General features: G+C 40.0%; 1 protein-coding gene and 1 pseudogene across 1 annotated transcript in view; both read right to left on the reverse strand.

Annotated features, from left to right (window-relative positions):
- The window catches only part of LOC132709591 (uncharacterized), a 66,197-nt gene that overhangs the window by 39,413 nt on the left and 6,650 nt on the right, over positions 1 to 20,134 (reverse strand). Inside the window, exons 8-13 of the mRNA XM_060683754.2 lie at positions 18,472 to 18,516; positions 18,280 to 18,333; positions 11,108 to 11,170; positions 8,320 to 8,385; positions 7,554 to 7,607; positions 1,494 to 1,529 (exon numbers count right to left, since the gene is read on the reverse strand). Of these exons, the coding sequence (XP_060539737.2) occupies positions 1,494 to 1,529; positions 7,554 to 7,607; positions 8,320 to 8,385; positions 11,108 to 11,170; positions 18,280 to 18,333; positions 18,472 to 18,516 (318 nt within the window). The remainder of the gene's footprint in view (positions 1 to 1,493; positions 1,530 to 7,553; positions 7,608 to 8,319; positions 8,386 to 11,107; positions 11,171 to 18,279; positions 18,334 to 18,471; positions 18,517 to 20,134) is intronic.
- On the reverse strand, positions 9,617 to 10,825 carry LOC148114267 (uncharacterized; annotated as a pseudogene).

Raw genomic sequence — 20,134 nt, forward strand, 5'->3', positions numbered from 1 at the left:
CTGTATTTCCTCCAGCTGCAAGAAAGTATTTCTGACATGAGATAGTAAAGTATTTTAAGTGTGGTTTCATAATAAACTTATGTGGTGTAATGATATTGGCTGTGCTTTTCTCCACAAGATTTCAGAAATATCATTCTTTAATTCTTTAACCCAACTTTTCTGGTTTTATAAATACTCAAGGAAGTTTACAAAGAGAGAGAGAAAGAGGCCACCAAGGTTAGTTAGACTGAGGAAAGTGCTACTTTTTGTCAGGAAAACTACATAGCTATAGTCAAGATGAACAATGTGTCCTTGAAATTACTACAGTTTTATAATATTAAAATATATTTAAGAAAATGATAGATAGATGACAGACAGACAAACAGACAGGGAGGGAGGGAGGGAGGGAGGGAGGGAGAGAACGCTTTTGTTTATTTTCCTTGAATTACGTTAACCCTCCTGATTTATTATTATAATTGGTCACACAGTCAGTCAGATGTTTAGACTGCCTTTATTATTTCTACACACCTATTAACTCCTTTCCAAGGACCTGAGATAGGGGATGTTTGATGGTATTAAAGATTACCATCACAGAATATAAGCTGTTCAAAATAAAACTGTCTTCTGCAATAGACTGATGATAATTTTGTCAATGCTAATGGGATTCAGATGATCCTCCAGTTGTTTTGAGTTTTAATCCAAGACACTGCTTTCTTTTGCTACAGTGTAAAATAAAATTATTTTATTTTATTTTGTGCTACCACCAGTTCTTGCTTGCAGATCAATGTTATTTCTTGCAGATATTCCAATGTACAATGTTGCTACTTTATCATGCCATTGCTTACAATCAGACTATGTGATCTTCTTTAGCTAACTAGGTAGTCCATTACCAAGTGTTGTTTGCTTTGCCTGCTATTTTTTAATGTACTAGCCATGTCATATTTTGTTTTGCCATGTCTGTCTATATGTCTGTCTTTTTGCTTATCTATCTATCTATCTATCTATCTATCTATCTATCTATCTATCTATCTACCTACCTACCTACCTACCTACCTACCTATCTATCATCTATCTAATTATCTGTTTGTATTTCACATTTCTGAATTTCCCATCTCAAAGAGAGATTCTGGGCAGTGTACAATACAGCATCAAAATATGAAACAGTATATAAAAATTAAAATTTTAAAATTAAAATTTTAGAATTAAAATATTAAAAATTATTTTAAAATTTCAAGAAGGCAATTTTAGCCCAGGTAAAATTAGTTGACAAAGGCAAAGGGCGGCTTCTTGAGGCACCAGTCAACTTCATGACTGCATGTTCCTTTTGGGATCCCCATGTGGGGCCACAAGGAGTCTGTTCTTCCTTGGTTCTTTATTACTATTAAAGAGTAATATTTGCATTATTATCAGTATCAATATCAGTATTTTTATTTTGTAAGAGCGGCTAGCATATTGTCATGAAAGAAAAAAGAGAGTATCAGTTTTCACCTAAACATTTAAAAAGGTATGCTTACCTGGAAGCCTTGGTGACCTCTTTTACCTTGGTATCCCTGAGGTAAGAAAATTAAAGGAAGTTAGAAACTGTTCAATGTTTACACAACTTATAGTTTGGTACAGTTATTTATGCACAGGATGGCATTCAGGAGATTTTTCTCTCAATCTGTTTCAAGGCACTACACTGAATAGTGCAAAGATGGGGGGGGGGGGAAACCCTTAAGAGATTGTGCAAAGAGACAGGAGCAGTCAGGTAAGAGATAGTATAGAGCAGTGACGGCTAACCTTTTTGCCAGCGCGTGCCAAAAGCGGGGGGAAGTTGCCTGTGTGTGTGCCCACACCCATAATTCTATGCACCCCGCCCCCTGCACATTCACGCATGCCGCCCTGGGCTCCCCCCGCTTTTGGCACGCGATGGCCCGGTAGGCCCAGTAGGCCCATTTTATGCTCCCCCCAGACTCCTAGAGAAGGCAAAAATGGCCTTCCCTACCCCCCGGAGGCCCTCTGGAGGCTGGAAACAGCCCATTTGCCAACTTCTAGTGGGACCTCGTGTGCCCACCAATATGGCTCCAAGTGCCAACTGCGGCACGCATGCCATAGGTTCGCCATCACGGATATAGAGCATGGGTCCTCAAACTAAGGCCCGGAGCACCACAAGGTTGCCCCCACCCACATCACCCCACCCACCCTTCAACAGAGCCTTGATAGTACAGTGGTCTACGCACCCTGTTATTAACACAGCTGCCTGCAATTTACTGCTGGTTCGAATCTCTCCAAGGCTCAAGGTTGACTCAGCCTTCCATCCTTTCTAAGGTAGGTGAAATGAGGACCCAGTTTTTTGGGGCAATAAGCTGACTTTGTATAAATATACAAAAGTATGAAGGCTATTGCTTAACGCATTGTAAGCCGCCCTGAGTCTCCGGAGAAGGGCGGCATATAAATCAAATTAATAATAATAATAAAAAAAACAGAGTGCAGAACTTGCCTTCGGGAGCCCTGTGGCCTGGAATCAAAAGGTAAGCTTAACAATTTTAGCCTGCGGAATGCTTGTGGAGGTGGGGTGTGTGTGTGTGGAAGGAGGCCAAAAAACAGGCAAAAACAGCCCATTTTCGGCCAAAAAAATGAGCTCTTTTTGCCTGGTTTTAGCCTGCAGAATGCTTGTGAAGGTGGGTGGGGAGGTGGCAAAAAAACAGGCAAAAATGGCCCATTTTTGGCCAAAAAAAGAGTCATTTTTGGCCAAAAAACCAAGTCATTTTTGCCTGGTTTTAGCCTGCAGAATGCTTCTGGAGGTGAGGGGGAGTGAAAGAAGCCCCCCCCAAAAAACAGGCAAAAAAGCCCGTTTTTCACCTTCTCTGCCTCCAGAAGAGAGAGAGAGAGAGATAGAGAGAGAGAGAGACAGAAAGAGAGAGAGAGAGAGAGAGAGAGAGAGAGAGGGAGAGAGAGAGAGAGAGAGAGAGAGAGAAACAGAAAGGGAGAGAGAGACAGAAAGAGAGAGGGAGGGAGAGAAGGAAAGAGAGAGAGGGTAAGAGAAAGAAAAAGGGGGGGGAGAGAGAGAGAGAGAAAGAGAAAAAAAGAAAGAAAGAAAGAAAGAAAAAATGAGAAAGAGAGAGAAGGAGAGAGGAAGAAAGAGAGAGAGAGGGAGAGAGAGAGAAAGGGAGAAAAGAGGGAGAGAGAGAGAGACAAAGAAAGAAAGACAGACAGAGAAAAAAGAAAGAGGAAAAAAGAGAAAGAGAGGGCGAGAGAGAAGGAAAGAGCGAGAGACAAAGAGAGACAAAGAGATAGAGAGAGACACAGAGAGAGAGATTTCTCAAGCTCCTTGGCGCTGAGAAGAATTGCTGCAAAACTGAGTTTCCTGAAGTGGACCACTAGACTCCTAAACAACTGAAAAAACAATTTAGTAAAAAGAAAAGGCAACCCAAAGAGCAACATGTAAACAAAAGCAAATAAAACACCCCCAGGAGCAAAACAAATTAAAGTTTAATTTGTGTGCATTGTTCAATGGACTGTTAAATTGGCCACGCCCACCTAGTCACGTGATCGCCTAGCCACACCCAGCCAATCCGGTCCCCCAACAGTCTGAGGGACCATGAATTGGCCCCCTGTTTAAAAAGTTTGAGGACCCGGAACTTCCGGTGGCTCTGCATAACATCGATGGAGCTCCTTTCAGGAGCTCTAGCCCCATGACTCCGTATAGCCACTAGAACAGCGAAAATCAGCTGTCTAGTGGCTTTAAAACTCTCCCCCAGGGAAAAGGGGAGAGAAGAGCAGAAGAGTCTGGGTAGAGCTCCTCTAGACCCCCAGGCTTTTTTTTTTTTTTATAGCCTGGGGTTTGCAGGGTGAGAGCTCCCTGAAAGCCCTTCAAAGCTCTGGGACGAGTCTGCTTAAAGCAGACGAAGCGTCGTGACCACACCAGCAAAGCAACTAGAAGGATTAAAAAGAATTTGGATTTTGGATGCTGGCAGAGTTAATCCAGGAGACTAAAAATGCAAGTATTGTACACTAACTCCGTTTTTTTAAAAAAAGATGGCGCCTCAGGGCGTGAAAAATGAAACCTATAAGTGAAAGTCCTTGTTAACATCAGTAACATTGTTAAAGCTATCGGGTTATTCAAGAAAAAGATTTAAAGTGGAAGTGGCTTGGAAAAGACTGTGGCATTGATTTTAACTAACTTATATCCTTAATTTGTCTGGAAATAATTGGAGTTAATGACCTGATAGGTGAATTAATACACATAAAGAGACAATTGATAAATGGCTGAAATTAAAGATGGACTATATGAGTCAGCAAACTTACAAGTAGTGACTGCGAAAGACTTAAAAGACTTTTTAAAATCTTTTACTGCTGAGATAAGACAGATAATTAAAAGAACTATTCAAGATTTTAAATTGGGGAATAATAATGACTTGTTGGCTGAAAAAGAGGAAGAAATTAATCAGGACAACGTATCTTTGGAGGGTAAAAGAGACATTGTTGGAGCTAAAATGGAGGTTATTATATCAAAAACACAGGTTTTGGAAGAGGCTTCCACTCAATTAACTGAGAAACAGCAAGAGGACTCTTTACTGCAGGTTGATAAATATTTTGACAAGTTTTGGCTCTACAGACAGAATCAATATTTAAGGAACGAACTGATGGATTACAAATGCAGGAAGAGTCGAAATGGGGGCTTCAAATTAAAGGAAACAACCCCAAGAAGAGAACGAATTCCTAAGACATACCAACTACAATTTCAAACCAAAAATTTTTCGAAAATAAAAGCAGGGGGAGGAGCAATGCTGAAGAAGAATGTATTATTGAAGAAGGACTGGAAAAATATAGAAAGAAAGAAAGACTGGTCATATTTTGGAGATTGTCTCATGATGTTAAAAGATTTAATTAAAGTTGGAGCAGGGGGAGGAGTAATGCTGAAGAAGGAAGTATTATTGAAGAAGGACTGGGAAAAAATATAGAAAGAAAGAAATACTAGTCATATTTTGGAGATTGTCTCATGATGTTAAAAGATTTAAGTAAAGTTGGTTAATTTCTGAATCTTATGGTAGTTTTAAAGTATTGAAGTTTAAAGGTGGATAACTTAAAATTTAATGGATAACTTTTTGAAAGTTTTGAAATTTATATTTTGGAGAATATTTTGCTAATGTATTAAGAGATTTTAAAATGTTTAAAATAAGATTATGTTTTTTTTTTCTTTTTACAAATGTAAAATCTGATAAGAGAATTTATAAAAGGAAGGTTGAAGTATAATTTTTAAAAGGGGAGTTAACAAGTGTGAGAGAGTTTTGAATTCTGAAATAGCATATTTTAGCTTATGTTTGTTAAATGCTATATCCTGTTTTTGCTCTGGGAAGTCGGGGGGGGGGAATTGGGGAGGGCGGGTTTGGGTGGAGATAAAATGTTGTATGACAATTGATTGTGTAATGTTTGGTTGTTTGAATATAAAAAAATAAAAAACTTTTGTTTAAAAAAAAAAGTTTGAGGACCCCTGGTATAGAGCCTGCACTGGATAGTGGGTGGGGCAAGAGGTTCAGAAGAGAAACACATACTCTAGTATGGGGTTTTAAAGGCAAGTGGCAGGGATGAAGATTATGCTTTCAGACTTACAAAATCCTGTCAATCTAGCTTAATAATAAAGTAGAATTAGCCATCTTATTGTGATTTCTCTCTAGTTTATCCTATGACACAGTCAGTGGTCTATCCAAACATCTGAGACAGAGGTAAACTGGTCCAAATGATAAAGATGATCATATGGCATAAATATTTCTTTAAACAATTTATAAGAATTCAGATCATTTAAGGCAGGAATAAAGTATCAATGCAGTGTGTATGCTACAACTTACTTCATCATTCATCATTGGCCATATTGCAGCATTACTGACAATATGGTTACATCTGAAGAGTTTCAGATTCTTCAGTCCTGATTTAATAAATTAACTATGAATACTAGAAATATGAACTGAGCTAAGGAACAATTTGCAGTCAGTGAGTTTCTCTGGGTTGATGCATTATATTTACCCATGGTTTGTTTTACCATACTTACTGAGTACACAACACTTTCCAAACATAGAAAACATACTAAACAAAACCCAAACTAGTCACATTATAGTTAGTATTGCATGTGAGTCTTGGTATTGCACCCCTCTATACAACTATACAGTACTTATCTCAAAAGCCTTGGCAAGCTTTGCCCCAGAAGTTCAATATTCCTACTGGCTCCCACTACGGTGATCTTTGACCTTATTTCCAGGTTAGCTTATTACCATTGTTAGCCTCAACAGCCACAACACTGGCAATCTCCAGCAAATATGGAGATAAAAGCAGGGATAGCTATGGTGAAGGATTTGATGGGGGTGAAGAGGTGATAGAAGCAATAACATCTTGAACATCGTGAATCACCTCACTTCTTCCTCTTTCTTATAAAAGCCCTCAGTCTCCTGTAAATGCAACAATTTTTCTAGACTCATTTTTGAGGTACAACAACAGGACTGCTGTGGACTTTTTTTTTTTGCCACCTTCAATGCTGGGATGTGAGAAAGAGCCCTAAGAACAGCAGGAAGCAGTCTGAATTCCTATGTTCATACTTCCTGTTTCCATAATATTAAAAGTAAGTAGTTACTACTCATATGGGTATAATTTTCACACAATTAAAATGTAAATATTTTTCAACTGAATTATATTCAGGGAAAAGAAAAAATTGAGTTAGCAGCTTCTTTCTGTCTAATACTATGAACAAATTTGGAAATGGCCTTCTATATGCTATTGAAGGGAAACAGTAATAAGGATATAATAAATAATACTAGAATATGATATATTGGTATACTAGAATTAATAGAAACTTGTTATTCTGTAACCATTAGGTTCCTGAAATACATATATAGCCTTTGTATTTGTATAACATACATATATTATACCTTTATATCTGTAACACAAATATGCCTTTGTATTTGTATCTCCTGTAACAAACATATTCTGTTATTAGGCCTCAGTAATGTATCAGGTATTTGTCAAACATATGTTCCTGCCATTTGATCTGAACCCATATCAATCTTCTTCCTGTTTTTCTTGTGCCATCTAAGAGCATGGTACGTATCTCAGTTGGAACTGCAGACATCATCCGAGGGAAAATTTATACTTCAGCCCTAATTTACACCTTTGATCTGTATAAACTTGTTCCTTGCAGAACCAGGGGGCCAAATGAGCAATTGGGAGAACAAAGGAATGCTCAAGGAAGAGATAACGCTAGTTGGGAGGCTTCTATTCCTTTGCAGGGCAACAAGGAATATACAAACCTAAACTAGGAGGCCAGAATTGGGTACTAAGCTGATGTCTCTGAGGGTATGAAAAGGACACCATATCTTCCCCCAGGTTTGGCTATCTCCTCACATGCATTGTATCTGTATGTTCTGGATATAGTCCCACCCAGTATTTTGTTTTTGGCCATAAATAAAATCTGCTTCTTTTTGCAAGCCTCATCTTGAGTCTTTCTCTTTGGCATTCTGGTGACTCAAGTATATTTTGGGACTTTACACTATCATTAGGATCATTCATAAGGACAATCAGTAAAATCTTCTTTCTTTAGTTCTTACTTTGGTTCCTTTGGATCCTGGATCTCCTGTAGGTCCTAAGGGTCCCCTTTCACCCTATAAACAAAACATTGTTTTTTATTTTGAATTAATAAAATGACTTTTTCCTAAATTCCATACCTTAATCTATAAACACCCTATTAAGCTTCTGCAATCGTGCATCCTCCATTTGTGGACTACATATCCCATTTTCGGCATGATGGGAGATTTATAAATAATCTGCAGTATAAAAACGCTTTGAGAAATGCAACAGGTAGATGATAGATGTTAGATAGATAGATAGCATAGACAGACAGACAGACAGACAGATACTGGCAGATAGACGACAGACAGACAAACAAACAGACAGACAAACAGACAGACAAACAGACCTGACGGGAATGAAGATAACGGCTGCTACTACATGTTCAAAGCCCCATGCCATATTTGTGTGTGTATCACACTTGTGCATAAAAAAGTGGTAGAGCTTCAATTGCCCAGTCATCATTGTAACTTTTTGCCCTGCCACATGGATGCTACTATATGGATAGATAGTTGTATTATTTTATGTAATCTGGGTCCTTCTCTACTTAAACAATTTAGAACCAAGACACCAAGGAGTAAACTGTGGCTCCCACTTAGAAAATATGTTTGTTTTGAACAGGGCAAGTGGTTACCCAATCTATAATAGTCTTCCCTTATATCATAACAACATACTACATTTTTATGAAAACAACTTTCAACTAACATTCCAGTTATCAAGTTACATATTATAAAAATAACTGATTACCTGTCTTCCATTTCTTCCTTTAAAACCTTTTGGTCCTGCTGTGTTATTATTTATTCCAGGGGTACCCTGGATTTATTGTGAGAAAAATGTTTGTTATTTTTTCATTAGGCATGTTTTAGAAGTACTAACTGAACAGTACATAAGCATAATTAGTACAAGATTAGATTGATATACTTTTGCCAGTCCTTTTGAAGGCTATATACCAGCACAATTGAATCAGCATTTTGAAATTTACCTATAAACCAAAAGGATTATATAAATTAAATAAATCTATCAACATCTAGAAGAATAATACTGGTACTCATTGCGTGATAGAGTTAGAAGAAGGACCTATACAATTTACATTTGGGACAAATATTCACAGCAGTTCTCTCCCTAGGTACCAATGAAGAAGAAAAATAACAGCTCTCAAAAGAAACCAGCATGGCTGCATAAAGATCTCTCTGATAAATTGAAAGACAAAAAAGGACAAGTATAAAAAGTGGAAAGAGGGGCACATAATTAAGGCTGAATATCAGCACATAGCCCGAGCCTGCAAAGATGAAGTGAGGAAAGCTAAGACTCAAAATGAACTAAGGCTTGCAACAAAAATAAAAAATAACCAAAAAAAGCTTCTTTCAACATGTAAAAAACAAGAAAAATGTCAAGGAAATGATTGGTCACTAGTGGGAGAAAGTGGCAAGAAGGTGAACAAGCAACAAGGAGAAAGCAGATCTATTTAACTCATTTTTTGTACAAAGGGAAAAAACAGTCCAACCTATCAAAAACAGTACCATAAAAAACAGATTAGAAACATGAGTTAAAATAGACAAGAAAATGGTAAGTGAAAACCTGTCTACCCTAGATGAGTTTAAATCACTGGGACCAGATGGATTACACCCCAAGGTTCTGAAAGAACTGGCAGATGTGATCTCAGAACCACTGAACTATATCTTCCAAAGATCCTAGAGCATTGGGGAACTACCAGAGGACTGGGAAAGAACTGATATAGTTCCCGTCTTCAAAAAAGGGAAAAAAAAATAGATCCAGAAAACTACAGACCTATCAGCCTGACCTCAATACACCTAGAGGCAGACAAAGTCATAGCCAAATGCCAACATGGGTTTGTCAAAAACAGATTATGCCAGACAAATCTTATTGCGTTCTTTGACAAGGTGACAAAATTAGTGGACCAGAGGAACGCTGTGGATATAATTTATTTGGATTTCAGCAAGACATTTGGCAATCTACTACTTGATAAGATAGAAAAATATGGGTTAGACAACATCACCACCTTTAACTGGCTGAGCAATCACACTCAACGAGTAGTCCTCAGTGGAACTGCATCCACATGGAGGGAACTATGTAGTGGTGTACCTCAAGGCTCTGTTTTAGGCCCAGTACTCTTCAACATCTTCATCAATGATTTGGATGAGGGGATAGATGGGGAGCTCATTAAATTTGCAAACAACACCAAGCTGTCAGGAATAGCCAACACTCCAGAAGATAAGCTTACGATTCAGAAGGATCTTGACAGACTTGAACATTGGGTGCTATCTAACAAAATGAAATTCAATGGTAAGAAAAGTAAGGTTCTACATTTAGGCAAGAAAAATCAAATGCACAGGTACAGTATAGGTGGTACCTTGCTCAATAGTAGTAACTGTGAGAGAGATCTTGGAGTCCTAGTGGATAATTGCTTAAATATGAGCTAGCAGTGTGCTACAGCTGCCAAAAAAGCCAACACAGTTCTAGGCTGCATTAACAGAGGGGTGGAATCAAGATTAAATGAAGTATTAATACCACTTTATAATGCCTTGGTAAGGCTGCACTTGGAATACTGCACCCAGTTTTGGTCACCACAATGTAAAAAAGATGTTGAGACTCTAGAAAAAAGTGCAGAGAAGAGCAACAAAGATGATTAAGGGACTGGAGGCTAAAACATATAAAGGACAGTTGCTGGTATGTCTAGTTTAATGAAAAGAAAGACTAGGGGTGACATGATAGCAGTGTTCCGATATCTCAGGGGTTGCCACAAAGAAGAAGGAGTCAAGCTATTCTCCAAAGCACTGGAGGGCAGGACAGAAGCAATGGATAGAAACTAATCAAGCAGAGAAGCAACCAAGCAACCAAGAATGAAGAAGAAATTTCCTGACAGAACAATTAACCAGTGGAACAACTTGCCTCCAGAAGTTATGAATTCTCCAACACTGAAAGTTTTAAAGAAGAGATTGGACAATCATTTGTCTGAAATAGTATAAGGATTTCCTGCCTGAGCAGGGGGTTGGACTAGAAGACCTCCAAGGTCCCTTCCAACTCTGTTCTTCTCTTCTCTTCTCTTCTCTTCTCTTCTCTTCTCTTCTCTTCTCTTCTCTTCTCTTCTCTTCTCTTCTCTTCTATTCTATTCTATTCTATTCTATTCTATTCTATTCTATTCTATTCTATTCTAAATATATATTATATTTAATATATTCTAAATATATATTATATTTAAAATTGCAGTATAAATGTGTAATATTACTGGCATATTCTCTTTTATAAAGAGAGTATATGCACATTAACATTGTGGACCTAAATTAATTCTCTGTTATTTCTAACACAATTCCAATCTCTAATATATCTATAATATACACATGCACATAACCAGGCAAAATAAGTAAGACTAAAAATTTAGTGCATGCCCTCAATTGTCTCTTATCAATAGCTTTTAAAAAGAATCATTACTATATGCAAAAGGTCTCATCTTTCCCCAATACTTTTAACCATAGAACAACACATGGCATTCATTTCCATTTTAAAAAATCGTTACCAGATCTCCTTGGAAACCATTTTTGCCACATTCACCATGAATTCCCTTGACTCCTGGGCTGCCCTTTAAAAAACAAGATGCATGAGAGATGTTTTGTGCAATAAGATGTAACTGAGTCTTAATTCATATAAAATGGAAGCAACTTCTGGCAGAGGGCCAGGATAGCTGAAGGTGGTTGGGCATCCTCATTTCTGAGAGGAACATCTACATCCATCACTTTAAAGCAAATGGCCATGGCCCTAATTCTCAGTTTGGTCACTGGCTCATTGTTAACTATCAATGTTTATACCTTACTGCACTACAAAGAGAAGCTGAGATCATTGTAGTATGGACAGAGGTAAAACAATATATCAGTAACCTTCTTTTGGAATACAAAAATGCTATGGTAGTACGGGGGAGGGGGATGACATTAATGCTAGATTGGACTTCAATAATTATACATTTTATACTATAAATTGAATTTTTACTCTTATTGTAAGATTTGGAATTTCAGTATTCATGCTCTGAGTGTCATTGTTCTTATAGCTGAAACCATACTGGCAGAAAAGAGAGGTATCAACAAGTTTGAGGTGCCGTAAATTCTAGAAGTCCAAAAATGTTTGGTAGAAATAAATGCTATTATTTCATATTATAATGAAAATAAAGACCCCCTGGCCCTATGGGAATTGATGAAGTATAATTCCTCATTAATAATTGTTCTTTATTCAATACTGTCTGTGAGACAACAGCGGTCCCTGGCTGACAGAGCTCCTTTTATATAAAACTGATCAGCCAAACAACCAATTCGGAGAGAGTATTTCCTGTTCAACAGTGGACCAGAATGAGAACTTCAACTGACAACTATACACTATATAGAATACATAACACCCCTCCCCACCAAGGCGGAGCATTATGGTAATCAAATAACAATTTAACATATGTAATATTTGAGGTAGGCAGGGGGGTGATATGTCTGTTCCAACCTACAAGATTCTGTCTCAAGACCAGTAGCTCCAGAGCCTTGACTAGGCAAAGTGGCTGACACTGCTTCAGGTGCAGCTTGTGGTAGCAGCAAGGGCTTGGTCACTGGTGCTTCTAACACAAAGGGAGCCGAGTCAGCAGGCATCAGTGCCTTACCACAATCCCTTATTGGTACTATTGGTGGTAGTGGCTGAGTTGGCGTGTCCTTAGCCTGGGTTGTCTCTGGCAGAGTCCATTCTGGCTAACAGCAGATGGAGGTTCTGAGGTGGCCGCACAGTTGGTCTACGTGGTGGCACCACAACCTGCCATCATCGAGCATCATCCTGTAAGAACGCAGCCCAGTAACATCCATTACCCGGGCAGGAATCCAGGAAGGGCCCCTGGCATAGTTGTTGGCGTAGACAAGGTTCCCTGGTGAGACTGACCAGAGCTGGCTGGTCAAGTCTGCAGGGACCTCCAAGGAGTAGTCTGGGTGCAACTGGTCCAAATCGGTCCACAGGCAGCGACCCATTAGGAGTTTGGTCGGACTCTTGTTAGTGGTGGAGTTTGATGTGATATGCTGGACCAGGAGATACTCAGCTATCCATGTTTGCCAGTCCCCCGGCCCATCCTTGCCAGTGCTTCCTTTGCTCATCAGACCATCCACTCAGTCTGCCCATTGCTAACAGGATGGAATGGTGCAATCAGGGCATGATGAATGCTGTGACCCGCCAGGAACAGTTCAAACTGGCTTGATGTGAGCTGTAGCCCGTTGTCTGAAACGAGGATGTCTGGTAGTCGCAAACAGCCTTTTAAGAGCCTTGATCACAGTGTCAGAGGTGGTCAATGTCATGAGTACCACCTCAAGCCATTTTGAATAGGCATCCACAGCCACCATAAAGGTCTGTCCATGGAAAGGCCCAGGGGTGAAATATAAAATTTGTTACTACCAGTTCTGTGGGTGTGGCTTGGTGGTGGTGGGTAATGTGACTAGGTGGGCGTGGCCAACTTTTTTTTAATTTTAATTTTTCGAAGCATTTTTTCTGCAAATGCAAAAAAAGTGCTTTGAAAAGCCTCTGCCTATCAGGAACACAGCTGGGATCGTCAGAGCCTTTTCAAAGCATTTTTTAAACCACCTCTTCCGCTAAAGAGGTTGAAGAAAAAAATGCTTTGAAAGTCTCTCTGATGATCCCAGCTGAGTTGCCTGATCGTTTAAAAAAATGCTTTGAAAAGTCTCTCTGACAATCAGGCAACTCAGCTGGGATTGTCAGAGAGACTTTTAAAGCATTTTTTTCTGCAACCTCTTCTGGGGAAGAGGTGGTTACAAAATTGCTTTGAAAAGTCTCTCTGACGATCAGGTAACTCAGCTGGGATCGTCAGAGAGACTTTTAAAGCATTTTTTTATGCAACCTCTTCCGGGGAAGAGGTGGTTAAAAAAATGCTTTGAAAAGGCTCTGAGGATCCCAGCTGTGTTGCCTGATCGTCAGAGCCTTTTGAAAGCATTTTTTAAACCACTTCTTCCCCAGAAGAGGTTGCAGAAAAAATGCTTTGAAAAGCCTCTGAGATCCCAGCTGAGCTGTGGTATCATCAGAGACTTTTTTTTAACTTTTAAAAGCATTTTTTTTGGCGGAAGAAGTTGTAGAAAAATGCTTTTAAAAGTAAAAAAAAAGCCTCTGATGATCATGCGGCTCAGCTGGGCATGGTGGGGGGGGGGCACAGGGATTTTTACTACCGGTTCTCCGAACCACCCAGTCCGAACCAGGAGCATTTCACCTCTGGAAAGGCCCCGCAAAGTCAATATGCACCCTAGACCAAGGTGTCCAAGGTGCTGCCCACTCGCATTCTGGAGCGGATGTGGGGGCTGGCCTTGACTCTTGGCAAGGCTCACAAGATGTGACCCAATCAGTGATTGCCTTGTCTAAGTTGGCCACCAGACATAACTGTGAGTGAATGCCTTCATCCGCATGATGTCTGGGTGGCCTACATGAAGAGCTTCCAAAACTGGTCGTTGCAGCCTCTGGGGTACCACGACATGACTTCCCCAGAGTAGGCATCCTCATTGAGCAAACAGCTCATGTTTCCAGGTGTGGAAGGAAAGGGACTCTGTGCTGACTGGCCCCTTTGGCCACCCCTCCACACCCAGCTGAGCATTTGGGTGATAATATGGTCCTTGCAAAATGTGCAGTGATCTCTGACGCTGTAATGGGGCCAGATGGCAGATCTTCAATTAATAGAATAGATGATGCTGGGGCCGGATCCTCCACAACAGTTGGGAGCGGGCATCTGCTGAGGGTGTTGGCATGACTAAGTGTCTTACCCAGCTAATGCAGGAGGCGGTAGCTTTATGCAGCTAAGAACTCAGTCCAACACAGCATGTAAGAGGACAAAATTTATAGTGTTTGGTGGTCCCCAGTGAGTAGGCCCAGTAGTGGCTTGTGAAATGGTTTGCCGTAGAGGTATTCATGGAAGCATTTGACTCTTGCGATCGCAGCCAAAGCTTCCTTGTCCAGTTGGCTGTAGTTTCATTCAGCTGATGACAAGGTCTGTGAGAAGAAAGCAATCGGGGCCTCTCTTCCATTTGGGAATCAGTGGCTTAAAATGGCACTGAAGCCGAATGGAGAGGCGTTGCAGGGGAGAACCAATGGAAGATTCTCATTGTACTGCACAAGGATGCTTTTGAAGATAGTAGTTCCTTGACAGCAGAGAAGGCTGTCAAGGAACTACTTTTCACCTCCAGGACCAAGACATCTTCTTGTCAAGCAAGCGATAGAAAGGCTCCGCTATGGAAGCTTTGTGTGGCAAGAAGACACTGTAGAAATTTAGGAGTCCCAAGAACACTTGGAGTTTGGTCTTGTTCTTGGGTGTGGGAGCTTCCTGGATGGCCTGGACATTTGCCTGTGTAGGGTGTAACCCAGAGGCATCAATAAGGTAGCCGAGGAATTCTACCTGGGGAACAGCGATCTTGCACTTTTCTTTTTTAACTTTGAGGCAAATTTCCTGGAAACGGGTGAGTACTGCTCACAGACAGTCGAGGAGTTCGGCATTGTTGGCTGCTGACACTAAGACGTCATCAAAATAGGGGACGACACCTGGGATACCTTGCAAGAGATGCTCCATCAGGCTCTGGAAAAGTCCCGGTGCCATCCCAAATTGCAGCCAGTGACATCTAAAAACTCCTCGATGTGTTACAATCATCTGAGCCTCAGCTGTGGCAACGTCAACTGGTAGCTGTTAGTAGGCTTGGGCAACTTTCAGTTTAGTGAAGACCTTACCCGCAACCAGAGAGTGCAGCAGATGTTGGACTATGGGCACTAGGTATGCATTTTGCTGTAACACTTTATTTAATGTACCTTTATAGTCTGCGCAGATGCGGATAGAATCATCCAGCTTCACAGAGGTCACAATTGGAGTCTCCCATTTTGCGTGGTCGACAGGTTCCAGGATTCCTTGGCTGATGAGCTTGTTGAGTTGCTCATTAACCTTTGAGCGCAAGACAAATGGTACTCTTCACGGATTCATTTGGATCAGAGCAACCTGGGGATCAAGGTTGAATGAGATGGGTGTGCCCATATACCAGCCCAGGTTTCCATCAAAGATGTCTGCAAAATCAGAGATTAAGGCCTTGATATCAGAATCACTGATGGAGTTGATGCCAGTGATTGCCAGACCCAGGGAGGAGAACCAGTCCAGTTCTAGGAGACTCAGTAGGGAGCCATCCACTATGAGCAGTCGCAATGGCTCCGAGAAGTCCTTGAAAGATACTCTAAAAGTGCCAGCTCCAATGATAGGAATGCTATTCCCCTGGTAGTCTCGAAACTGAAAATGGTTGGAGTCCAATTGTCTTTTTGATATTTTTGGCATCAATCTCTTTAGTGTGCTCCAGGAGACTATGGTAATTGAAGATCCCCTGTCCACCTCCATGCAGCAAGGGGACTCCTCAATCAGGACAGTGACATGGACCTTCTTGCAAGAGGAGAGGCTGGCTCGACCGATGACTTGTCTTTTCTGCATTCTTTTGGGACAAGTTTCTGGGCTCGCAGTGGTAGCTGTCAGTTGGTTGGCACGACAGACTATGGCCAAATGTCCTTTCTTTTTACATCTTCGACAGATGACATTCTTGAACTTAGACGCCATTTGTGGGTGATTGCCGCCACAACCAATGTGTGCTGGTTGCCTCTTTTCTGTGGCTACATTTCACCCCTTGGAGGATTTGAGACAATAGACATCATCATCCTCATCTGCTGATTCACTATGGTTAGCATCTTCATGGTGCACAGTGACTGGTATCCACAATGCTGGTGGGCTGTTTGATTTTTGAATTTCAGCCGTTGACTGATCAGACATCTTGGCTGATTGTGCCTTGTTGAGTGCCCTGTGCAGGGTGAGATCTGTTTTTGCAAGGAGGCGCTGCTGTAGCTTGATTTCCCTCACATCACAGACCACTCTGTCCAAGAGAGTGTCATCTAAGTCCCTGAACTTACAATACAGGGCTGCCTTTCGAAGGATGGCAACGTATTTGCTTATGGTTTCACCTTCAGCCTGATTCTGATGATGGAAAGTATGCCGACATGCAAATTGCGAAGGTTTGAGTGCATAGTGAGTCCATAGCTTGCTCTACAACATGTCCCATGGTGCAGACTGAACAATTAGTGGAGCGAGGAGAGCCTTGGCCATCTCAAAGATCTCTGGGCTTCAGAAGTTTAGGAAAAGCGTCCTTTTCCTGTTGTCAGTGATCTCAGCAAAGTCATTAGCTTCAAGGAAGCAGTCGAAATGAACAAGGTAGGAATCCCATGTCTCAGAGACTGGGCTGTATGGGGCAAAAGGCAGTGATGCAGCCATTTTCCAAGAGACCGAGGGGTCTATGGTCAATGAAGTGACAGAAACTGTGGATCAGCTCTGGTGATTCAGCTCTGATTGGGTCAGCTCGCAGTGATCAGCTCTTTGCAGCCTCAGTTTCCATTCGATCCCACCTTTGTCGCCAGTGTTAAGTTCTTTATTCAATACTTGTTGTGGCCCGTCAGCAGCCTGTGCAGCTAGTAGCTGATTCTGACAGCGAGGAGGCTGGTGTGGTGCTGCGCCAGCAGCCCGTGCAGCTGGCACTCAAGTCAGACAATGAGGAGGCTGGAGAAGATGTGGTGCCAGAGGCGGGGATTCAGCCAGGGCCTTCACAATCCCCAGAAGCTCCCATAAATAAAGAGGAAGAAGAGGAGGAGCCTCTTCTCAATGCATGGGCGCACAGAGCTGCCAAAAGGCAGGAGTGGTTCCTCAGGAGGAGGTCTCCTCGAGACTAAGGCTTGAGGCTAATTGACCACTCCCTTAGCCTATTTAAGGAAGGACGACGACTGAGGCAATTTTCAGGGAACAACTTTGTTCACTCTCCTTCATGTCCTGATCTTAGTTCTGTGCAAATTGCTTCTGGACTTTTTGCCAACCATAGTAAGATTACAATTATTTATTCTTTGGATTCTTGTAGGCTGTTAAGAAAGTTAATTAACAGCCTTTATTTGAAAAAGACTGATTTAATTTAGTAAACTAAGGTTTGTACAGACTTTGTGTGTGCTGCGTTCTTTGGGGTCCGTAGCTGGGGCAGAACAATATTGCCTGTGAGACAACAGCGCTCCCTGGCTGAAGAGCTCCTTTTATATAAAACTGATCAGCCAGACAACCAATTAGGAGAGAGTATTTTCCCGCTTCAAAGGTGGACCAGAATAAGAACTTCAACTGACAACTATACACTCTGTACAATACATAACAATAATAATAAGGGAAGACTTTCAGCAAAATAAATCCAAAAGTAAAAGTTCAATGTATTAAGGTGCCTAAATGTCACATATCTTGTAATGTAAAAATAGCAATCTAATAAAAGTAACATAATTAAGTGGAGGAACTTTGACTATAAGGCTACCATTACTATCTTGATTTAAATCCTAAAACTTTATGTGTCAATACAACATAATTTATTAAGTTCCTTTCAATCTGTTATTTCAACCAGAGGTCTTATCCAGTTATGATAATTTTTCTTTGTGATAATTGTTTGCCAGGTTGCAAAGATCACATGAGCAAAGCTCCACCTCTTTTCCATGATATCAAATGACTGTACAAAGGTGGGACTTTGATTGTGTGGTGTGACTGCTGTCTTATCCTCAACTAGAAAGGAATTAGAATGGATTGTCTGGAGTTTGGAATACCAGAACTCTGCATTTCAAATAAGTAAACCAAATAAATCCAAGTACCTGGTTGCCAGGATCACCTTTTTCTCCTTTAAATCCTGGAAGCCCAGGGGAGCCCTTGGAGACAAAAAAAATATCTTGTCATTAAATTTATTGATTTAAATTAAATATTTAATCAAATGTAAATAATTAAATAAAATAAGTATCATTAATACATATGGAACACTAATAGAAAAAAAGAGAAATAGATCTTACTAGCTCTCCATTTATGCCATCAAATCCTTTTTCTCCATTGCTTCCCTGCAAAAATAATGCAAGTGGTATTATCAGGCAAAGTTCATCACAAGATCAAGCACATAGTACTGTTCTATGATTTGATACCAAGCACAAAAAATATACAACATCCAAACTACTTTTTATTTTAGTTGTTCTCGGATTTTAGTTTCTGACAGGAACAGAACACAGTCAAATATGCCAAGAAAATGATTTTAAAAATTTAGAAAAGTTTGCAAGATTATTATTACTCCCATTTGTGTTAATTATTTATTGTTATACTATTTTCAGCCTGTTGTGCAATTGTTAAGACACTAAATTGGAAATTAGGAGACTGAGAGTTCTAGTCCTGCCTTAAGCATGAAGCTACCTAGGTGACCTTGGCCATTTTCTTTTTCTCGGCCCTATAAAGAAGACAAAAACAAACCACTTCTGAAAACGTTGCCAAAAAAACCTGCAAGGATTTGTCCAGGTAGTTGTCAGAAATTGTAAGGACCATATTTCCTGCTGGTATCTAATAATAAAATGCCTTTAAAGCCATGCTTAAAGACTAAAATCAGATAACTGAGAAATCCTTTGGCCTCAGAGGGAACTATTTCAAGTGATGACATCATTTTCATCACTTGAAATAGTTGTCATTTATATATTCATTTTGGTCCAGGATTTTTTTGAGGAAGTTAAAAGTATTAATAATAACAGGCAATTAACTCTTGAATATATTATATAATTTACAATTTTTATCAAAAGTTGCATTTTTTAAAACAAAGAATCATGTTGGTTAGCTACTAAATTGACTGCAGCAATACATTGGAAAACTAAAGTACTTGTCATCATTCTTTGGAACAACTGATTTTAAAATGGGGAAACAGCTGTAGCTGAAAAAAGAACACATCAGCAAAAGCTCCTGAGGAAATAATTCTTTCAAATGCTGTATCAATGAGCCAATTGCTAAGTGATTGCTTCATCTATCCAATTGTCTTTCTGGGAGAAATGCAGTATTAGTTTACAGTGTAAGTGATAATATCTACTTACTCCTGATTGAACATTAAACATAATATAAACTTCTTGTGTTTCGATGGGAGAGCATCAGAAAATCCCTGAAATATGAGTTAGATTGGGAAATAAATTTAAAAAACCAAACAAACAAAATCTGGAGGAAGACAATGGCTAACCTGTTTTCATAATGTTGCCAAGAAAACCATGCAGATGATTTCATGAGATCACCAAGATTCAACCTTGGCCCCAACAGACTATAATATTATCTTTCTTTAAGATTTAATTGTACTTAGATTAGCTTCCAAACTTTTTTCCTATTTTTTTTTTATTTGTCCTTATCTTCTGCAAATCCCATCTTTGTATTCACCTGGTAGGCTTTAAATGAGCCTACACAATTTTACCAGCTCTTCAGTTAAAACCTTGGTGAAACCTTAGTGGGAAGGCAAAAAATAAGTTTTAAAAAGAAATTTAAAAAAATAAAGGTGAAAAAAAATCCTCTTTTTGTCTTTCATCCAGTGTTGCTAACCTCCCTGTGATATGGGGCATCACCTCCATCATTTTATAATGCTTGGATTCAAAAGGAAGATACCCTTTCTCCAAACACAAGTTTTTGCGTACTTTGGCTTTCTATAACAAAGTGAGATCACAT

Source organism: Pantherophis guttatus, chromosome 4 (assembly GCF_059756535.1).
Source record: "Pantherophis guttatus breed Tessera chromosome 4, ASM5975653v1, whole genome shotgun sequence".
Classification (NCBI taxonomy): Eukaryota; Metazoa; Chordata; class Lepidosauria; order Squamata; family Colubridae; genus Pantherophis; species Pantherophis guttatus.